This window comes from Dendrobates tinctorius, unplaced genomic scaffold (assembly GCF_039654945.1).
Source record: "Dendrobates tinctorius isolate UK_male_01 unplaced genomic scaffold, ASM3965494v1 ptg000331l, whole genome shotgun sequence".
Taxonomy (NCBI): Eukaryota; Metazoa; Chordata; class Amphibia; order Anura; family Dendrobatidae; genus Dendrobates; species Dendrobates tinctorius.
This window is the reverse complement of record NW_027361997.1, coordinates 1175133-1192605: the sequence shown is the minus strand read 5'-3', so window position 1 is coordinate 1192605 and position 17473 is coordinate 1175133. Positions and strand designations below refer to the sequence as shown.

General features: G+C 43.1%; 1 protein-coding gene across 2 annotated transcripts in view; it reads left to right on the top strand.

The window, feature by feature from the left end:
- The first annotated feature begins 802 nt into the window (after window positions 1–802).
- LOC141074237 (uncharacterized) overlaps window positions 803–17473 on the top strand; it is a 41705-nt gene continuing 25034 nt past the window's right edge. Inside the window, exons 1-4 of one of the 2 annotated variants that reach the window (XM_073561836.1) lie at window positions 803–1017; window positions 1289–1434; window positions 13182–13370; window positions 13454–13577. In XM_073561836.1, coding sequence (XP_073417937.1) covers window positions 1357–1434; window positions 13182–13370; window positions 13454–13577 — 391 coding nt within the window. In that variant the 5' untranslated portion in view covers window positions 803–1017; window positions 1289–1356. Of the gene's footprint in view, window positions 1096–1288; window positions 1435–13181; window positions 13371–13453; window positions 13578–17473 lie in introns of both variants that reach the window. The other variant, XM_073561835.1, reaches the window with a different exon arrangement.

Genomic DNA, 17473 nt, shown 5'->3' with positions numbered 1-17473 from the left:
GTGCTGACGCTCTCTCCATCATCATTGCCCCCTCTGTCCGTCAGCGCAAGGAATAATTATGGAGAACCCCAGCAGATGCTTACACCCCTATTATTCTGTGCTGACGGAGGGTCACGGGCCCCATAGCAGTGGAGAGGCCTGCCGCCATTGGCAGTATGCCGGTGATGGCGACCCAAAAGATTGTGTTCTTATTCGTCCACATATAGTGTGGTGCAAACATTGTGTGAGCCGAAGAGACTTGTCATTTGGTAGATCAGACGCTTTATGGCCACAACTCTGTAAATCTCTTGTGTGCTCCCATCACCTTGTTACATGAAGGGTTTTCTATCCTATAAAAGCAAATCTTGAGGCATTTTTCTCCTTCTAAGCTTAAAGTTCATTCCTCACTCCCGTGTATGATAATTTGTTTCCTGCTGAAGTGCTTGGTAGTGTCTTTCACAAAAACGTAGGAGCCCATGTCTGCACTTTCTTGTTGGGGGCTGTGGAGAGATGAGGCCAAACCAACACACAATGCTGGCAGCCTTTAGTATTGAACTCTGGATGCTACAGAGCGCGGACCCCATTTTGGGGGAAGGGGGGTCCCAGTGTTCACATCAGGGCATAAGAGCACAGATTATTTGTAATGATGTTCCCCTCTAGGTAGGGTAGGTGATAACGTACTGATCGGTGGGGTCCGCACTCATTGACAGACTTTCCTGCTAGGGAACTTCCATAACCGTTACAACATGGCGTCCATGCCCAGCACCTACTGATTATATATGGTAATTACTGTATAAATAGTAGCAGCGCTGATCTCCAGTCATGAACGCTCCATCAGTGAAAAAATCCCAAGGGCAATCAGGCGGAACCATAGGACTGAGGACACGGCGGAAGATGAAACTGAATGCACAAGCAAACGGTGGCACGCACGAGGCGGAACGCATGAAAGAGGACGCGACAGAGACCGGAAGTGGCCTCGGAACTTCCTGTCGTGAGGAGTTAGAAGAGGCTGATGCTTATCTTCGGTGCTAGTGGCAGGTGACTGGACTGGGCATCCTGAAATGGTGGAATAGGAGCAGGTTGCCCGGTTTACACTAGGTTGCATGATACAGAGTGGTGAGGCTGTAATTTAATACGTTTCCAGTGTCATAACTGCCTGTAGCCAGTAGGGGCACTGTAGGTATTGTTGGGACACAGCACAATGACAAGTTCATGGCTAAATGATGAGTTTGTAATATGAAATGGTAGATTATGCCCCATGGATAACGACTATGACTTCTGCTGTTTTATTCCCATATGTGACGAACAGGAGGGGAAAGTGCCGAACCCCAAACCACTGGGATCTCCTCCAGTTCTGTTCGGAATCAGGCACTGAGGATGGACAAGGGCGAGAATAATGTAGCGGAGCGGGTGCTGCACCTCACCCTGGAGATAATCTATCTGCTGACCGGAGAGGTGAGGGGTTTTGGAAGCAAGTGGCATAACGTTACATTTACCTCTATTATGGTCATTCCTGAAAAAGCAATTTATCCCTAACAATAGGATAAGGAATAACTTACTGATTGCCTGGGGCTCGACAATGGGGACCCACAAGAATTCTGAGGCCGGCTCCGTCCTGAATATAGCAGAGGTGGTCGTATGCGGGCTCCACTCCATTCTATTGGGACTGCCAATTACGGCATTCAGATTTCCAGCAGTCACATATGCACTCCATTTGGGACATCGCTGCAGAGCCCTGATAGTGGGATCTTTGGGGGTCCCAGTGGTCGGACCCACTGCACTCTGCAGTACAGATAACCAATAATAGTAACATTATAGGTAGTGATGAGCGAGTATACTCGTTGCTTGGGTGTCCTCCGAATATTTTGGCGTGCTCGGAGATTTAGATTTCGAAGCCTCAGCTGCATGATTTGTGGCTGCTAGACAGGTGATGTAAGGGAATATAGGACCTATGTCACATGACCTTCCTGTCATCGCTATTAACCCTTTTAATACCAAGGACAGATTGAATATGACCTGACGTCAAGCAAGGGCTACCACTTGAATATTGTTCCAGGGTTCTGTTATTGTGCAATGCCAAAACTTGGCTTTGAATTGGTGCCAGCCTTTGGGCATAGCTGCAGTAAATTAGGGAAGTGAGTGATGTTTCCCCTCTAACTTTTGTTTGTGTACTATAATCCGCTAGCAATTAGCATATTTGCTTTGTGATTGGCACACACAGAGCAGAACCTTTACTGGCTCAAAGACCACTAAGCCACTAAGTCAAATAAGTCCTATCAAACTCCAGTATCACCCGCAAACACGACTTCTGTAGTAAAGCACTTTTGCTTTACACTATTTGGCATCTTCGAGAGTAAATTAAGCTAGATAAAAATTTTGAGTACAGATAACCAATAATAGTAACATTATAGGTAGTGATGAGCGAGTATACTCGTTGCTTGGGTGTCCTCCGAATATTTTGGCGTGCTCGGAGATTTAGATTTCGAAGCCTCAGCTGCATGATTTGTGGCTGCTAGACAGATTGAATACATGTGTGGAGTGCCTGTTTGTTAGGGAATTCCCACATGTATTCAGCCTGTCTACAAGTCACAAATCATGCAGCTGCATCGACAGAAACTAAATCTCCGAGCACACCAAAATACTCAAACCACGCGAGCATGCTCGGGAAAACCCGAGCAACGAGTATACTCGCTCATCACTAATTATAGTATATTGGTTGTGGTTCATTATAGGATGACTGTTTTTGTATGTATTTAGTTTAAATCATATATTTAATAAAGGTTACATTTTATGAGACGTTATGCAACTGATTTGTTCTTTTTATGGTGTAATTTGTCAGAGGTGTGTCTCTAAAAGAATAATTCTTTATTATTTTGCTCAACAGTGGTTGGTCTAATTAATTCACCAAATATAACGATGAACTTTTTCATATGAAGGCAAACTTAAAGGATTCGACTCGAGAACAAAGTACATTTTAATTAACAGATCTTAGAATAAAATATTAAAATGATGTATGTTCTGTAAGAACAGTTAAAATTGTCCAATGCCCTATTTTAAATATGTAATAAAAGAATAAAAAAAAACTTGAATAATACTGATAATGAAGTATGATGCAAACAAAAGTGCCCCCGTATTTCAGTATGATACCCCCACAATGAATTCCTCCACACGAACAGTATGATGACCTTATTGTACCCCCATCTCAATCCCCCTGACAAAGAGTGGTGACCCTATCACAGTGTGATTCTCTAGCTGTAATCCCCACACAGCCATTCATACAGTATAATGGGACCCTGCATTGCATTCTATACTGTATCATGGCCACCACCTAGCGCCCCGTACACTATAATAGGCCCCACATAAAAAAATACTTGCCTATGCCCTTTTCCCTGCTGCTCCAGTCTGTTCATGGTGTCTTCAGATCCTCTGCACATCTCGGTACAGCCGGCGCGTTGTAATGACGTCATCGCTTCCGCTGCGCTGAGACGTGAGAGAGCGTCACCTGACGTTCCCTCCTCCATCAATGCTTTTAACTGTATTGGCATCTAGGATGCCAATATAGTTGAAAGCAGGGCTGTGGAGCCGATATAAAATGGACCGATTCAGAATCCTAAACTATATAATAAATTGGGCACAGTAGTACAGTGCAGGATGCGCTGTAAATGTTTTTATAAGAATTTGGAAAACTTATGAATTGTCCTATAAATGTCTGTTCTGTTCCTGATCTCGGCTTTTAGTTGAGATGAATCTGTGTTGCACTTTATGTACATGCTCAGTAGTGATCAGTGCTGTGGAGTCAGGGAAATGTCCTATAAATGTCTGTTCTGTCCCTGATCTCTGCTTTTAGTTGAGATGAATCTGTCCTGCACTTTATGTACATGCTCAGTAGTGATCAGTGCTGTGGAGTCAGGGAAATGTCCTATAAATGTCTGTTCTGTCCCTGATCTCGGCTTTTAGTTGAGATGAATCTGTGTTGCCCTTTATGTACATGCTCAGTAGTGATCAGTGCTGTGGAGTCAGGGAAATGTCCTATAAATGTCTGTTCTGTTCCTGATCTCGGCTTTTAGTTGAGATGAATCTGTGCTGCCCATTATGTACATGCTCAGTAGTGACCACTGCTGTGGAGTCAGGGAAATGTCCTATAAATGTCTGTTCTGTTCCTGATCTCGGCTTTTAGTTGAGATGAATCTGTGTTGCACTTTATGTACATGCTCAGTAGTGACCAGTGCTGTGGAGTCAGGGAAATGTCCTATAAATGTCTGTTCTGTCCCTGATCTCTGCTTTTAGCTGAGATGAATCTGTGTTGCACTAAAGTTGTGATAGTCCGTTTATATCTTTTTTTTTTTTTTTTCCGTATATGTACCTACCTACTGTCAATGTAATGCCTTTATGTATCTGTACTTGTTCCTGCCTTGCTGCTGTAATGCTCTGAATTTCCCCATGGTGGGACGATTAAAGGATTATCTTATAAATGTCTGTTCTGTCCCTGATCTCTGCTTTTAGTTGAGATGAATCTGTGCTGCCCTTTATGTACATGCTCAGTAGTGATCAGTGCTGTGGAGTCAGGGAAATGTCCTATAAATGTCTGTTCTGTCCCTGATCTCGGCTTTTAGTTGAGATGAATCTGTGCTGCACTTTTATGTACATGCTCAGTAGTGAGGCAGTGCTGTGGAGTCAGGGAAATGTCCTATAAATGTCTGTTCTGTTGCTGATCTCGGCTTTTAGTTGAGATGAATCTGTCCTGCACTTCATGTACATGCTCAGTAGTGATCATTGCTGTGGAGTCAGGGAAATATCCTATAAATATCTGTTCTGTTCCTGATCTCGGCTTTTAGTTGAGATGAATCTGTGCTGCTCTTTATGTACATCCTCAGTAGTGATCAGTGCTGTGGAGTCAGGGAAATGTCCTATAAATGTCTGCTCTGTCCCTGATCTCGGCTCTTAGTTGAGATGAATCTGTCCTGCCCTTTATGTACATGCTCAGTAGTGAGGCAGTGCTGTGGGGTCAGGAAAATGTCCTATAAATGTCTGTTCTGTTCCTGATCTTGGCTTTTAGTTGAGATGAATCTATGTTGCACTTTATGTACATGCTCAGTAGTGATCAGTGCTGTGGGGTCAGGGAAATGTCCTATAAATGTCTGCTCTGTCCCTGATCTCGCCTCTTAGTTGAGATGAATCTGTGTTGCACTTTTATGTACATGCTCAGTAATGATCAGTGCTGTGGAGTCAGGGAAATGTCCTATAAATGTCTGTTCTGTTCCTGATCTCGGCTTTTAGTTGAGATGAATCTGTGCTGCACTTTTATGTACATGCTCAGTAGTGAGGCAGTGCTTGGGAGTCTGAGTCAGGGAAATTGAGGAGTTGGAGATTTGGCTTACCGACTACAAATCTGGTTGAAAGTGCGATGCTGGATGGAGGACTCGCCCAGCGTTGCGGGTCAAATATACGCACCCTGCGAGTCAGTTTGACATATGTGCCATATATTAATATAGCCATAAAATATTTTTAACCCCTTCCTGACATGCGACGTACTATCCCGTCCACGGTACCCGGGCCCGTATGACCGTGGACGGGATAGTACGTCTACCGCGATCAGCGGCGCCTACGTGGTGAGCGCCGCTGATCGCGGCCGGGTGTCAGCTGATTATCACAGCTGACACCCGGCACTATGTGTCAGGGGCGGTCACGGAACGCCCCCGACACGTTAACCCCTTGCACACCGCGATCAAACATGATCGCGGTGTACCGGGAGTTAAAGGGAAGCATCGGCAGGGAGGGGGCTCCCTCCGTGCTTCCCTGAGCCCCCCACGGCAGCGCAATGTGCAGCGCTGCTGCGGGGGGCTCCTATCCTCCAGGCCCCCGAATCCAAGATGGCGACGGGGGCCTTCGGGGACCTGAGGAAGCTGGCTTCCTCAGTGCCTGCAAAGCGCAGGCAAGAGGAAGTCTTCAATGCCTGTGACAGATTGCTGATCTGTCACAGTGATCTGTGATGTGACAGATCAGCGATCTGTCACAGGACAGTGATGTCCCACCTGGGACTATGTAATAAAGTAAAAAAAAAAATTAAAAAAAAATGTAAAAATGAATAAAAAAAAATCGCCAAATTAGAAAAAAAAAAAAAAATATTCCCTCAATAAATCCATTTTTTGGAAATAATAAAAAAAAACAAAGTACACATATTAGGTATCGCCGCGTCCGTAATGACCCGCCCTATAAAACTGTCCCATTAGTTAACCCTTTTAGCGAACCCCTTAAAAAATAAAAATAAAAAACGAAGCAAAAAATAATGATTTATTATCATACCGCCAAACAAAAAGTGTAATAACGCGCAATCAAAAAGACGCATATAAATATCCATGGTACCGCTGAAAACGTCATCTTGTCCCGCAAAAAACGAGCCGCCACACAGCATCATCAGCGAAAAAATAAAGTTATAGCTCACAGAATAAAGCGATACAAAAATAATTATTTTTTATATAAAATAGTTTTCATTGCATAAAACCGACAAAAACATAAAAAAACGACCTAAATGAGGTATCGCTGTAACCGTACTGACCCGAAGAATAAAACCGCTTTATCAATTTTACCGCACGCGGAACGGTGTAAACGCAACCCCCCCAAAAGAAATTCATGAAACGCTGGTTTTTGTTCATTCTGCGTCCCAAAAATAGGAATAAAAAGCGATCAAAAAATGTCACGTGCCCGAAAATGGTACCAATAAAAACGTCAACTCGTCCCGCAAAAAATAAGACCTCACATGACTCGGTCAAAATACGGAAAAATTATAGCTCTCAAAATGTGGTGATGCAAAAACTATTTTACAATAAAAAGCGTCTTTTAGCGTGTGACAGCCGCCAAACATAAAAACCGCCATAAATAGTAAGTCAAACCCCCCGTTATCACCCCCTTAGTTAGGGAAAAATAATAAAACTAAAAAAAAAAGTATTTATCTCCATTTTCCCGTTAGGGTAAGGCTGTGTGCACACGCTGCGGATTCATCCGCGCGGATTTTGTAAAATCCGCAGGTGAAACCGCAGGTCAAAAGACCTGCGGTTTTACCTGCGGATTGCTCTGCGGTTTTGTCCTGCGGTTTTTCATCTCCTCAATAGAGGAGATGGCAAACCGCAGTAGAATCCGCAGAAAGAATTGACATGTCAATTCTTTCTGCGGATTGAAAACCGCAGATAATCCGCGCGGAAAATTCCGCACCGTCTGCACTGCGGTTTTTGATTCCCATAGGGAATCATGGTACTGTACACCGCAGCAGAAACTGCTGCGGGTCCGCAGCAGCCAAAACCGCTGCGGAACCGCAGCAAAATCCGCAGCGTGTGCACACAGCCTTAGGGTTAGGGCTAGGGTTAGGGCTAGGGTTAGGGCTAGGGTTAGGGCTAGGGTTAGGGCTCAGATTAGGGTTAGGGGTGTGTTGGGGTTAGGGTTGGAGTTATAATTGGGGGTTTCCACTGTTTGGGCACATCAGGGGCTCTCCAAATGCAACATGGCGTCTGATTTCAATTCCAGCCAATTCTGAGTTGAAAAAGTCAAATGGTGCTCCTTCCCTTCCAAGCTCTGCCATGCGCCCAAACAGTGTTTTACCCCCACATGTAGGGTATCAGCCTACTCAGGAAAAATTGCAAAACAATTTTGGGGGTCCAATTTCTCCTGTTACCCTTAGGAAAATAAAAAATTGGGGGCAAAAATATCATTTTTGTGGAAAAAAATGATTTTTTTATTTTCACGTCCGAGTGTTATAAACTTCTGTGAAACACTTGGGGGTTCAAAGTGCTCACCACACATCTAGATAAGTTCCGTGGGGGGTCTAGTGTCCAAAATGGGGTCACTTGTGGGGAGTTTCAATAGTTTAGGTACATCAGGGGCTCTCCAAACGCACATGACACCCGCAGACCATTCCATCAAAGTCTGCATTCCAAAACGTCACTGCTTCCCTTCCGAGCCCCGACGTGTGTCCAAACAGTAGTTTTCTCCCACATATGGGTTGTCGGCGTACTCAGGCCAAATTGGACAACAACTTTTGGGGGTCCAATTTCTCCTGTTACCCTTGGGAAAATGAAAAAATTGGGGACTAATTGATCAGGTTTCTGGAAAAAATACGATTTTTTTATTTTCATGCTCTGGCATTATAAACTTCTGTGAAGCCCTTGGGGGTTCAAAGTGCTCACCTCACATCTAGATAAGTTCCTTAGTGGGTCTAGTTTTCAAAATGGGGTCATTTGTGGGGGGTTTCCACTGTTTAGGTACATTAGGGGCTCTCCAAAGGCAACATGACACCCGCAGACCATTCCATCAAAGTCTGCATTCCAAAACGTCACTACTTCCCTTCCGAGCCCTGACGTGTGCCCATACAGTAGTTTTCTCCCACATATGGGGTATCAGCATACTCAGGACAAATTGGACAACAACTTTTGGGGTCCAATTTCTCCTGGTACCCTTGGGAAAATAAGAAAATGGTGACTAAAAGATCATGTTTGTGGAAAAAATACGAATTATTTATTTTCACGCCCAGGCATTATAAACTTCTGTGAAGCACTGGGGGGGTCAAAGTGCTCACCACACATCTAGATAAGTTCCTTAGGGGGTCTAGTTTCCAAAATAGTGTCATTTGTGGGGGGTTTCCACTGTTTTGGTACATCAGGAGTTTTCCAAACGCGACATGGTGTCCGATCTCAATTCCAGCCAAAAACGTCAAATGGCGCTGCTTCCCTTCCGAGCTCTGCCATGCGCCCAAATAGTGGTTTACCCCCACATGTGGGGTATCAGCGTACTCAGGACAAATTGCACAATAACTTTTAGGGTCCTGTTACCCTTGGGAAAATAAAAATTGGGGTGAAAAGATTATTTTTGTGGAAAAAATATGATTTTTTAATTGTACCGCTGTACGTTATAAACTTCTGTAAAGCCCTTGTGGGTTCAAAGTTCTCACCACATATCTAGATAAGTTCCTTGGGGGGTCTAGTTTCCAAAATGGGGTCACTTTTAGGGGGTTTCCACTGTTTAGGTACATCAGGGACTCTCCAAACGTGACATGGCGTCCGATCTGAATTCCAGCCAATTTTGCATTGAAAAAGTCAAACGGCGCTCCTTCCGTTCTGAGCTCTGCCATGCGCCGAAACAGTCGTTCCCCCCCACAAATCAGGTATCAGCGTACTCAGGACAAATTGCACAATAACTTTTGCAGTCCAATTTCTCCTGTTACCCTTGGTAAAATAAAAAAAATTGAACCTGAAGTTTTTTTTTGTGAAAAAAAGTTAGATGTTCATTTCTTTTTAAATATTCAAAAAAATTCCTGTGACGCACCTAATGGGTTAATAAACTTCTTGAATGTGGTTTTGAGCACCTTAAGGGGTTCAGTTTTTAGAATGGTGTCACTTTTGGGTATTTTCTATCATATAGACCCCTCAAAGTGGCTTCAAATGTGATGTGGTCCTAAAAATAAAATGGTGTTGTAAAAATGAGAAATCGCTGGTCAACTTTTAACCCTTATAACTTCCTAACAAAAAAAAATTTTGGTTACAAAATTGTGCTGATGTAAAGTAAACATGTGGGAAATGTTACTTATCAAGTTTTTTGTGTGCCGTATCTCTGTGATTTAAGGGCATAAAAATTCAAAGTTGGAAAATTGCGAAATTTTCAAAATTTTTGCCAAATTTCCATTTTTTTCACAAATAAACGCAAGTTATTTGAATGAAATTTTACCACTAACATGAAGTACAATATGTCACGAGAAAACAGTGTCAGAATCACCGGGATCAATGGAAGCGTTCCAGAGTTATGACCTCATAAAGGTACAGTGGTCAGAATTGTAAGAATTGGCCCGGTCATGAACGTGCAAACCACCCTTGGGGGTGAAGGGGTTAAACTAACCATACATTAAAAAAATAGCTTCGTATTAAAGCTCCACTTTCAGGAATTTGTTTTTTTTTTTCTTAAATTATTTTTTGTAATTTGGTTTCAATAACAATTTTGCACTGTTTGCCTTCTATAGCTTCTATATTGTTCTGTCAATTGCTGGCTGCAGAATGAGATAATGAGAATGCATCAGTCATCGACTATGATGTTTTATTGGGAGATTGTATCTCTTGCATCTCTCTTTTTATGAGTTCCTTTTAGTTGATTTAAAGGGATTGACCACTCCTCAGACAACCTCTTCTCAATTGCTATATTTTTCCATGTAAAATAACAGCATGTAGCCCCCTCCAATATGGGCACCATTTAAGCAGTGTCTGTACCTGCTCTCCCGTGGTCTCGCATATGTCACTCAAGCCCTGCAGCTCATCAGTGGCCGCTTCACACGCCGTTCCTTTGGACTGAACTGTAATGCAGAAGAAGAGGAGAGCAGCTGTTACTCTGACTTTCTCCAAATTGTCAGCTATGTCCAAAGGATGTGATGAAGCTGCCGCTGATGGGCTTCAGGGAGTGAGTGACAAAACATCATGCGAGACCCTGGGAGAGCAGGCACCGACACTGCCGGAACGGCCGTATATAGCAGACTCGCTGCTATTCATACGAATAGTGGCAGATGTGCAGTACCCGGCTCTGACCACTATTTAGTTTCCATTTTTTATGGACAATAAATTTCAGCAATCTATCTCCTGCAGTCCCACAGAGAATGAATGGAGATGCGCATGCTTAACCTCCAATCCATTCAGACAGGAGGAGTCAGATTCATGGGATCGCTGTAAGTCCCACTGCTTAGACTCATAGCAGATCAATAGGTTATCACTTATTGATAGGGGATAATTAACTTGGTACAAACCTTTTAAGGCTTTGTTCATACGTTGCAGATTTCTCTGCAGCAATATCTTGGCTTGTTAAATTCAGATTTTGTTGAGTGTTTGCTGCTGGCTTTAAACTTTCTATTGCAAAGGGTTTGACACCTTGCAGCTACTTAAATCCCCACCATTAGTCAATTTCCACACACAAAATTTCAACAACATGTAGATGAGATTTTTTTTAATCTAATTTATTTGGTTGGTACTGTATTATGCTGCTAATCGCTGCGTCAAGACGACCATACTGTCACCATAACAGATCTGGACCATTGATTCAGGATCTCCACAAGACCTCTGAAAGTTTCTTGTGGTATCCTGCTCCAAGACATTAATAACAGATTGTTTAAGACTTTTATGGTGTGGTCCCATCTATGGATCACATTTTTTTACAGCATATCTGCTAGGTGACATTGTCATCTGAAGGCTAAATCAACATCTTAAAGGAAACCTGTAATCTGATTCATCCTGGCCAAACCGCTGGCAGCTTGAATCAGAACCTAGTTGCATGACTGAAAAATCACCTGCAGTAGCTCTGGGAAGGGTCAGCCAGGGGAGGTGCCAGACCAGTCTCATCCATGATCTGAACAAGTCTAGAATATATTTTTCTGAGTGTTTGCGAAAAGTATGTCTGACTGCAGTTATGCAGCCAGCCTATGATTCATGCTGCCTATGGTTTGGGCAGCTTGAATAACATGACAGGTTCCCTTTTGAACCCTTTTTTAAATTGTTTAATCCATTCCTAAACCACTATCATCTTGGGGTGTACTTGATGTGCTTAAAAAATAACATGGCAGAAGGTGTCAATCCACATGATTAGTCAGGATATAAGGTATCACAGCAGAATACCCAAGAGATCATCACGCTGCCCCCGCCTGGTTTACTTTTTTATAGTGCATTCTGGCATGGTCTCTTCCACAAGTAAGTTGTGCACATAAAAGCATGAGTCTTAGGACACTTTGTTGTTCTATGGTCCAGTTTTGTGGATTTTGTGCAAATTGCAGACATTTTCAGCAGTGGGCATCCTGACCGACCTGCAGCTTTGCGGCCCTATATGTGACAAGCTCCTATCCACTGTCTATTTTTACAACTCTTCAACATAGCCAGTACCAATTTTTTTTTTTTTAGTAGAATGTGCTACAGTATCTCTTCAGTGGGATTGGACCAGATAAGGGTATACCTTGCTTACCACTCAGATAAATGAGCCTTAGGCATGTTTCACATGTCATTGTCTCTGGTACACGTGGTGACAGTTTTCATACGTAACTGAGGCACTGACACACATAGACCCATTCAAGTGTCTATGTGACCCACACATAAACAAGCTCAAAGTGAAAAAAAGAGCTTAAGCACCAAATGAAATATTAATATAAATCTTTATTGTAAATTATTTAAAATAGAACACATCATAAAAAGGTGCTAATGCCAAATCAGAGGCTGCAAAAAAACGATAACAGTCTAGGGAGCCCTTAATTCATCTTTGACTCCTAGTAGAAGTCCTATTAAACTTCCATAAATATTAAATGCTTGAAAGGTGCTTATAAGTTATAAAATGCTGCTAAATAGCATGCATAAGATAATACAGCATAGTAATATGGTGCTTACAAAGTGTAAAGTTCTGCTACATAAACATGCACATAAAAATATAACATGATTAAATAAGTGATGCAGGTGTTCCCGCCTCCCCAACGCACTTTTTGTGAAAGTCACTTCCTCAGGAGCCGTTTTTAAAATTATGTATTTACAGTGCAAGTGCTGGATGGTGAACACTCCCATCAGGCGCTCCTGCTGTCACTGTTATTAGCGGCAGCAGGTGTTGGCTGATGGGAGTAATAGTCTCATCAGCCGCCACCTGCTGTTATTGTTCTCACTTGAATACAACTCTCACCATTCTCAACTGCTCATGTCGATCGCCACCAGAGCAGGATAGAATGATGAGAGCGTCTTCAGCACCCGGTTTCGGGGAACTGCGCTTACTGTAGCGCTTCTTCCGTGTAGTACTGATAAGGCACATATGTGCCGCAAGTATTACACACATGGACACTGACATCTCTGGTACCAGTTTTTGCGGAACCGGATATATCAGAACTTGTGAAACTGGCCTTAGGCAGCTATTGACCCTCTTTCTGCTTCAGTAGTTGTCTTGTTTGAACCCCTTTTGGTAAGTACTAACCATTACATAGCCGGAGCATTCCACCAGGCCTGTTTTGCAGTTGCTCTAATCCAGGCATTATTTTTCCCATGTCAACAATCATTCACAGCTTAGTTGTCTATTTTATAAGCTTCCATAACTTACATTACAAAAATTAACTGTTCACTTCCTGCATCATGTATCCCACACTGTGATAGTTGCTATTGTTTAGCGATAATCTGTTATTTACCTAACGTGTGGCTGATCAGTGTATGCTTGTATCTTAGGACTATGGACCTATGAAACAGTCCAGTAACCCCATGAAAAGAAACAGACATCAATATGTATCGAGAGGATGGCACGGGAGCCAAAACTACTTCAACAAGTCTCCACCTCATCTACAGTTACATGAAAGAAACCAGGAGAAGACAATTCTTGAACTCACCAACAAGATAATTGAAGTGATTACTGGAGAGGTGAGCCTTACAGGGTCTGGTGGGGTTATTAAACAATTACACTTAATTAATATCTGAATGATTACTATTATTGTGTGCATCAGGTTCCTTTAAGATGTCAGGATGTCACAGTCCATTTTTCCATGGAAGAGTGGGAGTATTTAGAAGAACACAAGGATTTGTACCAGAAGGTTATAATGAAGACACCCCAACCCCTCACATCATTGGGTAATAGGACTTTTTTTTGTTCTGTATATTACTAAATTGATGTAATCAAAGTGTTAGGTGTTGTCTGTAGTCACAAGATCACTATTTAGATAAGTGATGCCTTACCTTTTTATCACGTTGAGAGACCACTACCAATTTTGTATCTTATGACTCAGTTTCAAATTTTCCACCTCATCTTTGTATGCAGAAAGTCAAAGAGAATTGAAAGGGTTGCCCCTTGTAAAACAATGTTTTGCCTAGACTGCAGCTTGTTAATAAAAAAAAAAATTGACAAACTGGGCTGTACTCGCCATCCCCTAGTCCACTGGTCAGTCTTGGCTGTGGCACTCACATCAACATTGCAGAAGCCAATCATTGAGCTCTGTGGCTTTGAAGGGGGCATTCCGTTGACACGGTAAAAGCTGCTGAGCTCACTGATTGACTGACATGCTGTTGACATGACATCAGTGTTGGAGTCAATAGCGAACTCTGGGAACAGAGGTGAGCGTTACAACGGTGAGTACATTGCGATTTGTTATTCTTTAACAAACTGAAGGCAGGGCAGAACATTGTCTAGAACAGGGTTCCCCAACTCCAGTCCTCAAGGCCCACCAACAGATCATGTTTTCAGGATTTCCTTAGTGTTGCTCAGGTGATAATTGCTTCACCTGTGCAATACAAAGAGAATCCTGAAAACATGATCTGTTGGTGGGCCTTGAGGACTGGAGTTGGGGAACCCTGGTCTAGAAGGGAACAACAAATATTTTTTTTCAACAATAAATTTTATTGAATTTTACAGAAAAGGCAAATAAAGAAAATCTTGATGCAAAAATATGTTTAAGGGGATACAGACAATGAACAAATAGTGTAAGAGGGCAAGAGATGGGGGGGGGGGTTAGCCCGAGGAGGGGACATAATATACCCAAGTGAAGAGACTCAACCAGAATCGGGAGAATCTGAAGCATTTTGATGGAATACAGAAGTGGCAAAGGGGGTGTGGGTGGCATATTCCACCCCAAGGAAGCCACACTTTCTCAAAGTTTCGAACTTTATCTGTGAGTATGGCTGATAATTTTTCATTAATCATATACCAAGAGAGACACTTTTTAACATCAGACAAGTCAAGGCCTGTTTTTTTTTCCAAGCCAATGCTATGGTTTGTTTGGCTGCCCAAAATATAAATTTGATGAGGGTTTGAGTGTGACTAGGGGCATTGAGAATGCGTTTATTAAGTAAAGCTTCCCAAGTGTATTTTCTAAGGTTAACGGTCATAACCACCATATATGGAACATATCACCTGTAGAGTTACACCCTGTGAAGCAATTGGGGGAGTAGTTAGCGACTGCCTTAGCCACTCTGGCTGGGGTCAGGTACCACCTTGTCAGAACCTTATAATTTGTTTCCAACATTAAGGTGTTTAATATTCCTCCAGTAGAGGAGGACCAAGTTTGGGACCACTCTGAATTGGTTAGAGTGGAACCGATATCAGACTCCCAACGCGAAGTGTAGTTTAGGCAACGCCTATGTGCAGGGGAGTTAATATGGGAGTAAAGAAGTGAAATAGTGCCTGAAGCATGTGGGTTTTGGTGGCATCTTTGCTCGAAGGGGGTAAAGGTATAAGGTAAAGTGGAGTTTTTTTGCTATGAAGTGACAAAGTTTTTGAGTTGTGGATAGCGAAACACCCCTCTGTGGGGGGATGATATTTCTCTTGTAGGGCTGGGAATGGAATAATTCCATCAACGTTAAAGGGGTTGTCCGGGTTTTTCACATAATCTCAGTACATATCTGGGCTGCAGAATTATGACAATAAGTAATTTACTTTCTGTCACTAGTTTGCACGGTTTTCTAGATATTCTGAACAGAACGTCCAAGGGGGGGGTGTTATGGCATTGAAATGAGAACTAGTCGTAACCTCCTACTCTACTCCAAACATGCCCTCTATAGCAACAACCCCACCCTCCATAGCAACAGGCCCTCCCCGTCCACATGTGCCCTCCTCACACAGTAACAAATCCTCCCCCTCTAGCAGCCTCACTGCAGAGAGCAGACCACCCAGCTGCTCCTCCCCCAGACACACGCTGAACAGTGATCTATGGAAAGTGAAGCTAGTGAGGAGGGAAAATCGTCATGTATTCTGGGTCAGGCTTCTCCCATCATTATCTGTGTCATTAGAGACACAGTGCTCACACATACACTGCACCAAATCTGCTGCTGTGTGAAGACATCAGTGGCACAGAGCTGTCTCATTCACACAGCAGAGGCTTTGTCACACAACAGATTACATCAGTGACTGCCATCCCCTGTGCAGATTAGAAGCTGCAGACCCCCATCACTGGCCATCACACAGTCTGTTCTCACTGCTGCCAGCAGCCTGGGACAGTGAGGGAAGGAATTACTGATAATGAGTTATGTATTGTAATCATGGAGTGGTCCAGAATACAGGACGATTTTCCCTCACTAGTTTCACTTTCCATAGATCACTGTTCAGCTTGTGTCTGGGGGAGGAGCAGCTGGGTGCTCTGCTCTCTGCACTGAGGCTGGTAGAGGGGGAGGATTTGTTACTGTGTGATGAGGGCTTCTTCATGTGCACGGGGAGGGCCTGTAGCTATGGAGGGTGGGGTTGTTGCTATAGAGGGCATGTTTGGAGTAGAGTAGGAGGTTACGACTAGTTCTCATTTCAATGCCATAACACACCCCCCCTTGGACGATCTGTTCAGAATATCTAGAAAACCGTGCAAACTAGTGACAGAAAGTAAATTACTTATTGTCATAATTCTGCAGCCCAGATATGTACTGAGATTATGTGAAAAGCCCGGACAACCACTTTAAAGAGATGATGGACTCTTGTAATCCCTGCAGTGACCCATAATCGAACGTTCTTAAGGGACTCTGTACCCTGGGGGAAACCAGGGATTACTCCAAATGGGGGCGAGAGACAAAAATGTCGAAATTAACTGAGAGGAATATTTCAGTGAGTCCCAAATCTTAAGGGAATGTGCCATGATGGGATTCTAAATTTGTTTACGCTGAGCTGGGCGGATCCACACTAAAGTATCGAGGCTACTCTGGTAGCATTCAGGAGCTTCCTATGATAGCCACAGGGGTGGTTCTGAATAAGCGTGTAATAGGGTTAACTGGGCTAGTTGGGCTGCTTGGTAATATCTGGAAAGGTTAGGAACTCCCAGACCTCCTTTTAAGCGATGACAATAAAGAGTAACTCTTTAACTCCTATGAAGGCCACCCTTCCAAATAAAAGTGTTTTGAGGAAGTGCAGTGGGAAGGGGATTGGATTTGCAGGACTCGAAATAGGTAGAGCAGTTTGGGGAGTATAGTTATTTTAAGCGCATGTACACGGCCGAGACAGGAGAGATGCCATGTCTGAAGTATCGAGCGAATTTTGCAGAGCATTTGAGGGTAGTTAGCTGAAAAGAGGGCGTCCAGATTGGCTGTCAATTTCACTCCTAAGTAATCTAGGTGGTTAGTGGCCCATTGAAAAGGAAGTCTTGTTGGAGCTCTGGGATAATAGTAGTGAGAAGGGATATGTTCATGGCATACGATTTTGATTGGTTAATCTGTAAGCTGGAAATTTGTTAAAAATTACTAAGGGATTGGAGTAGAGTTGGCAGAGATGTCTGCGGAACTGATAGAAGTATTATATCATCTGCAAACATAAAAAGTTTGTGAGAAACTGATGGAATATCTATTCCTTGTATATTAGCGGTAAGACGGAGATGGATAGCTAGTGGTTCAATTGCGAGAAGGAATAATAGGGGTGAATAGGGGACAACCTTGGCTAGTGCCTCTTCTAATGGAAAAGGACGCCAAGGAGAAGCCATTATAGCGAACTTAAGCCGAAGGGGAACTATAAAGGGTGCGGATCCGTAAAATAAAATGATCAGGGAACTTCTACTACTGCA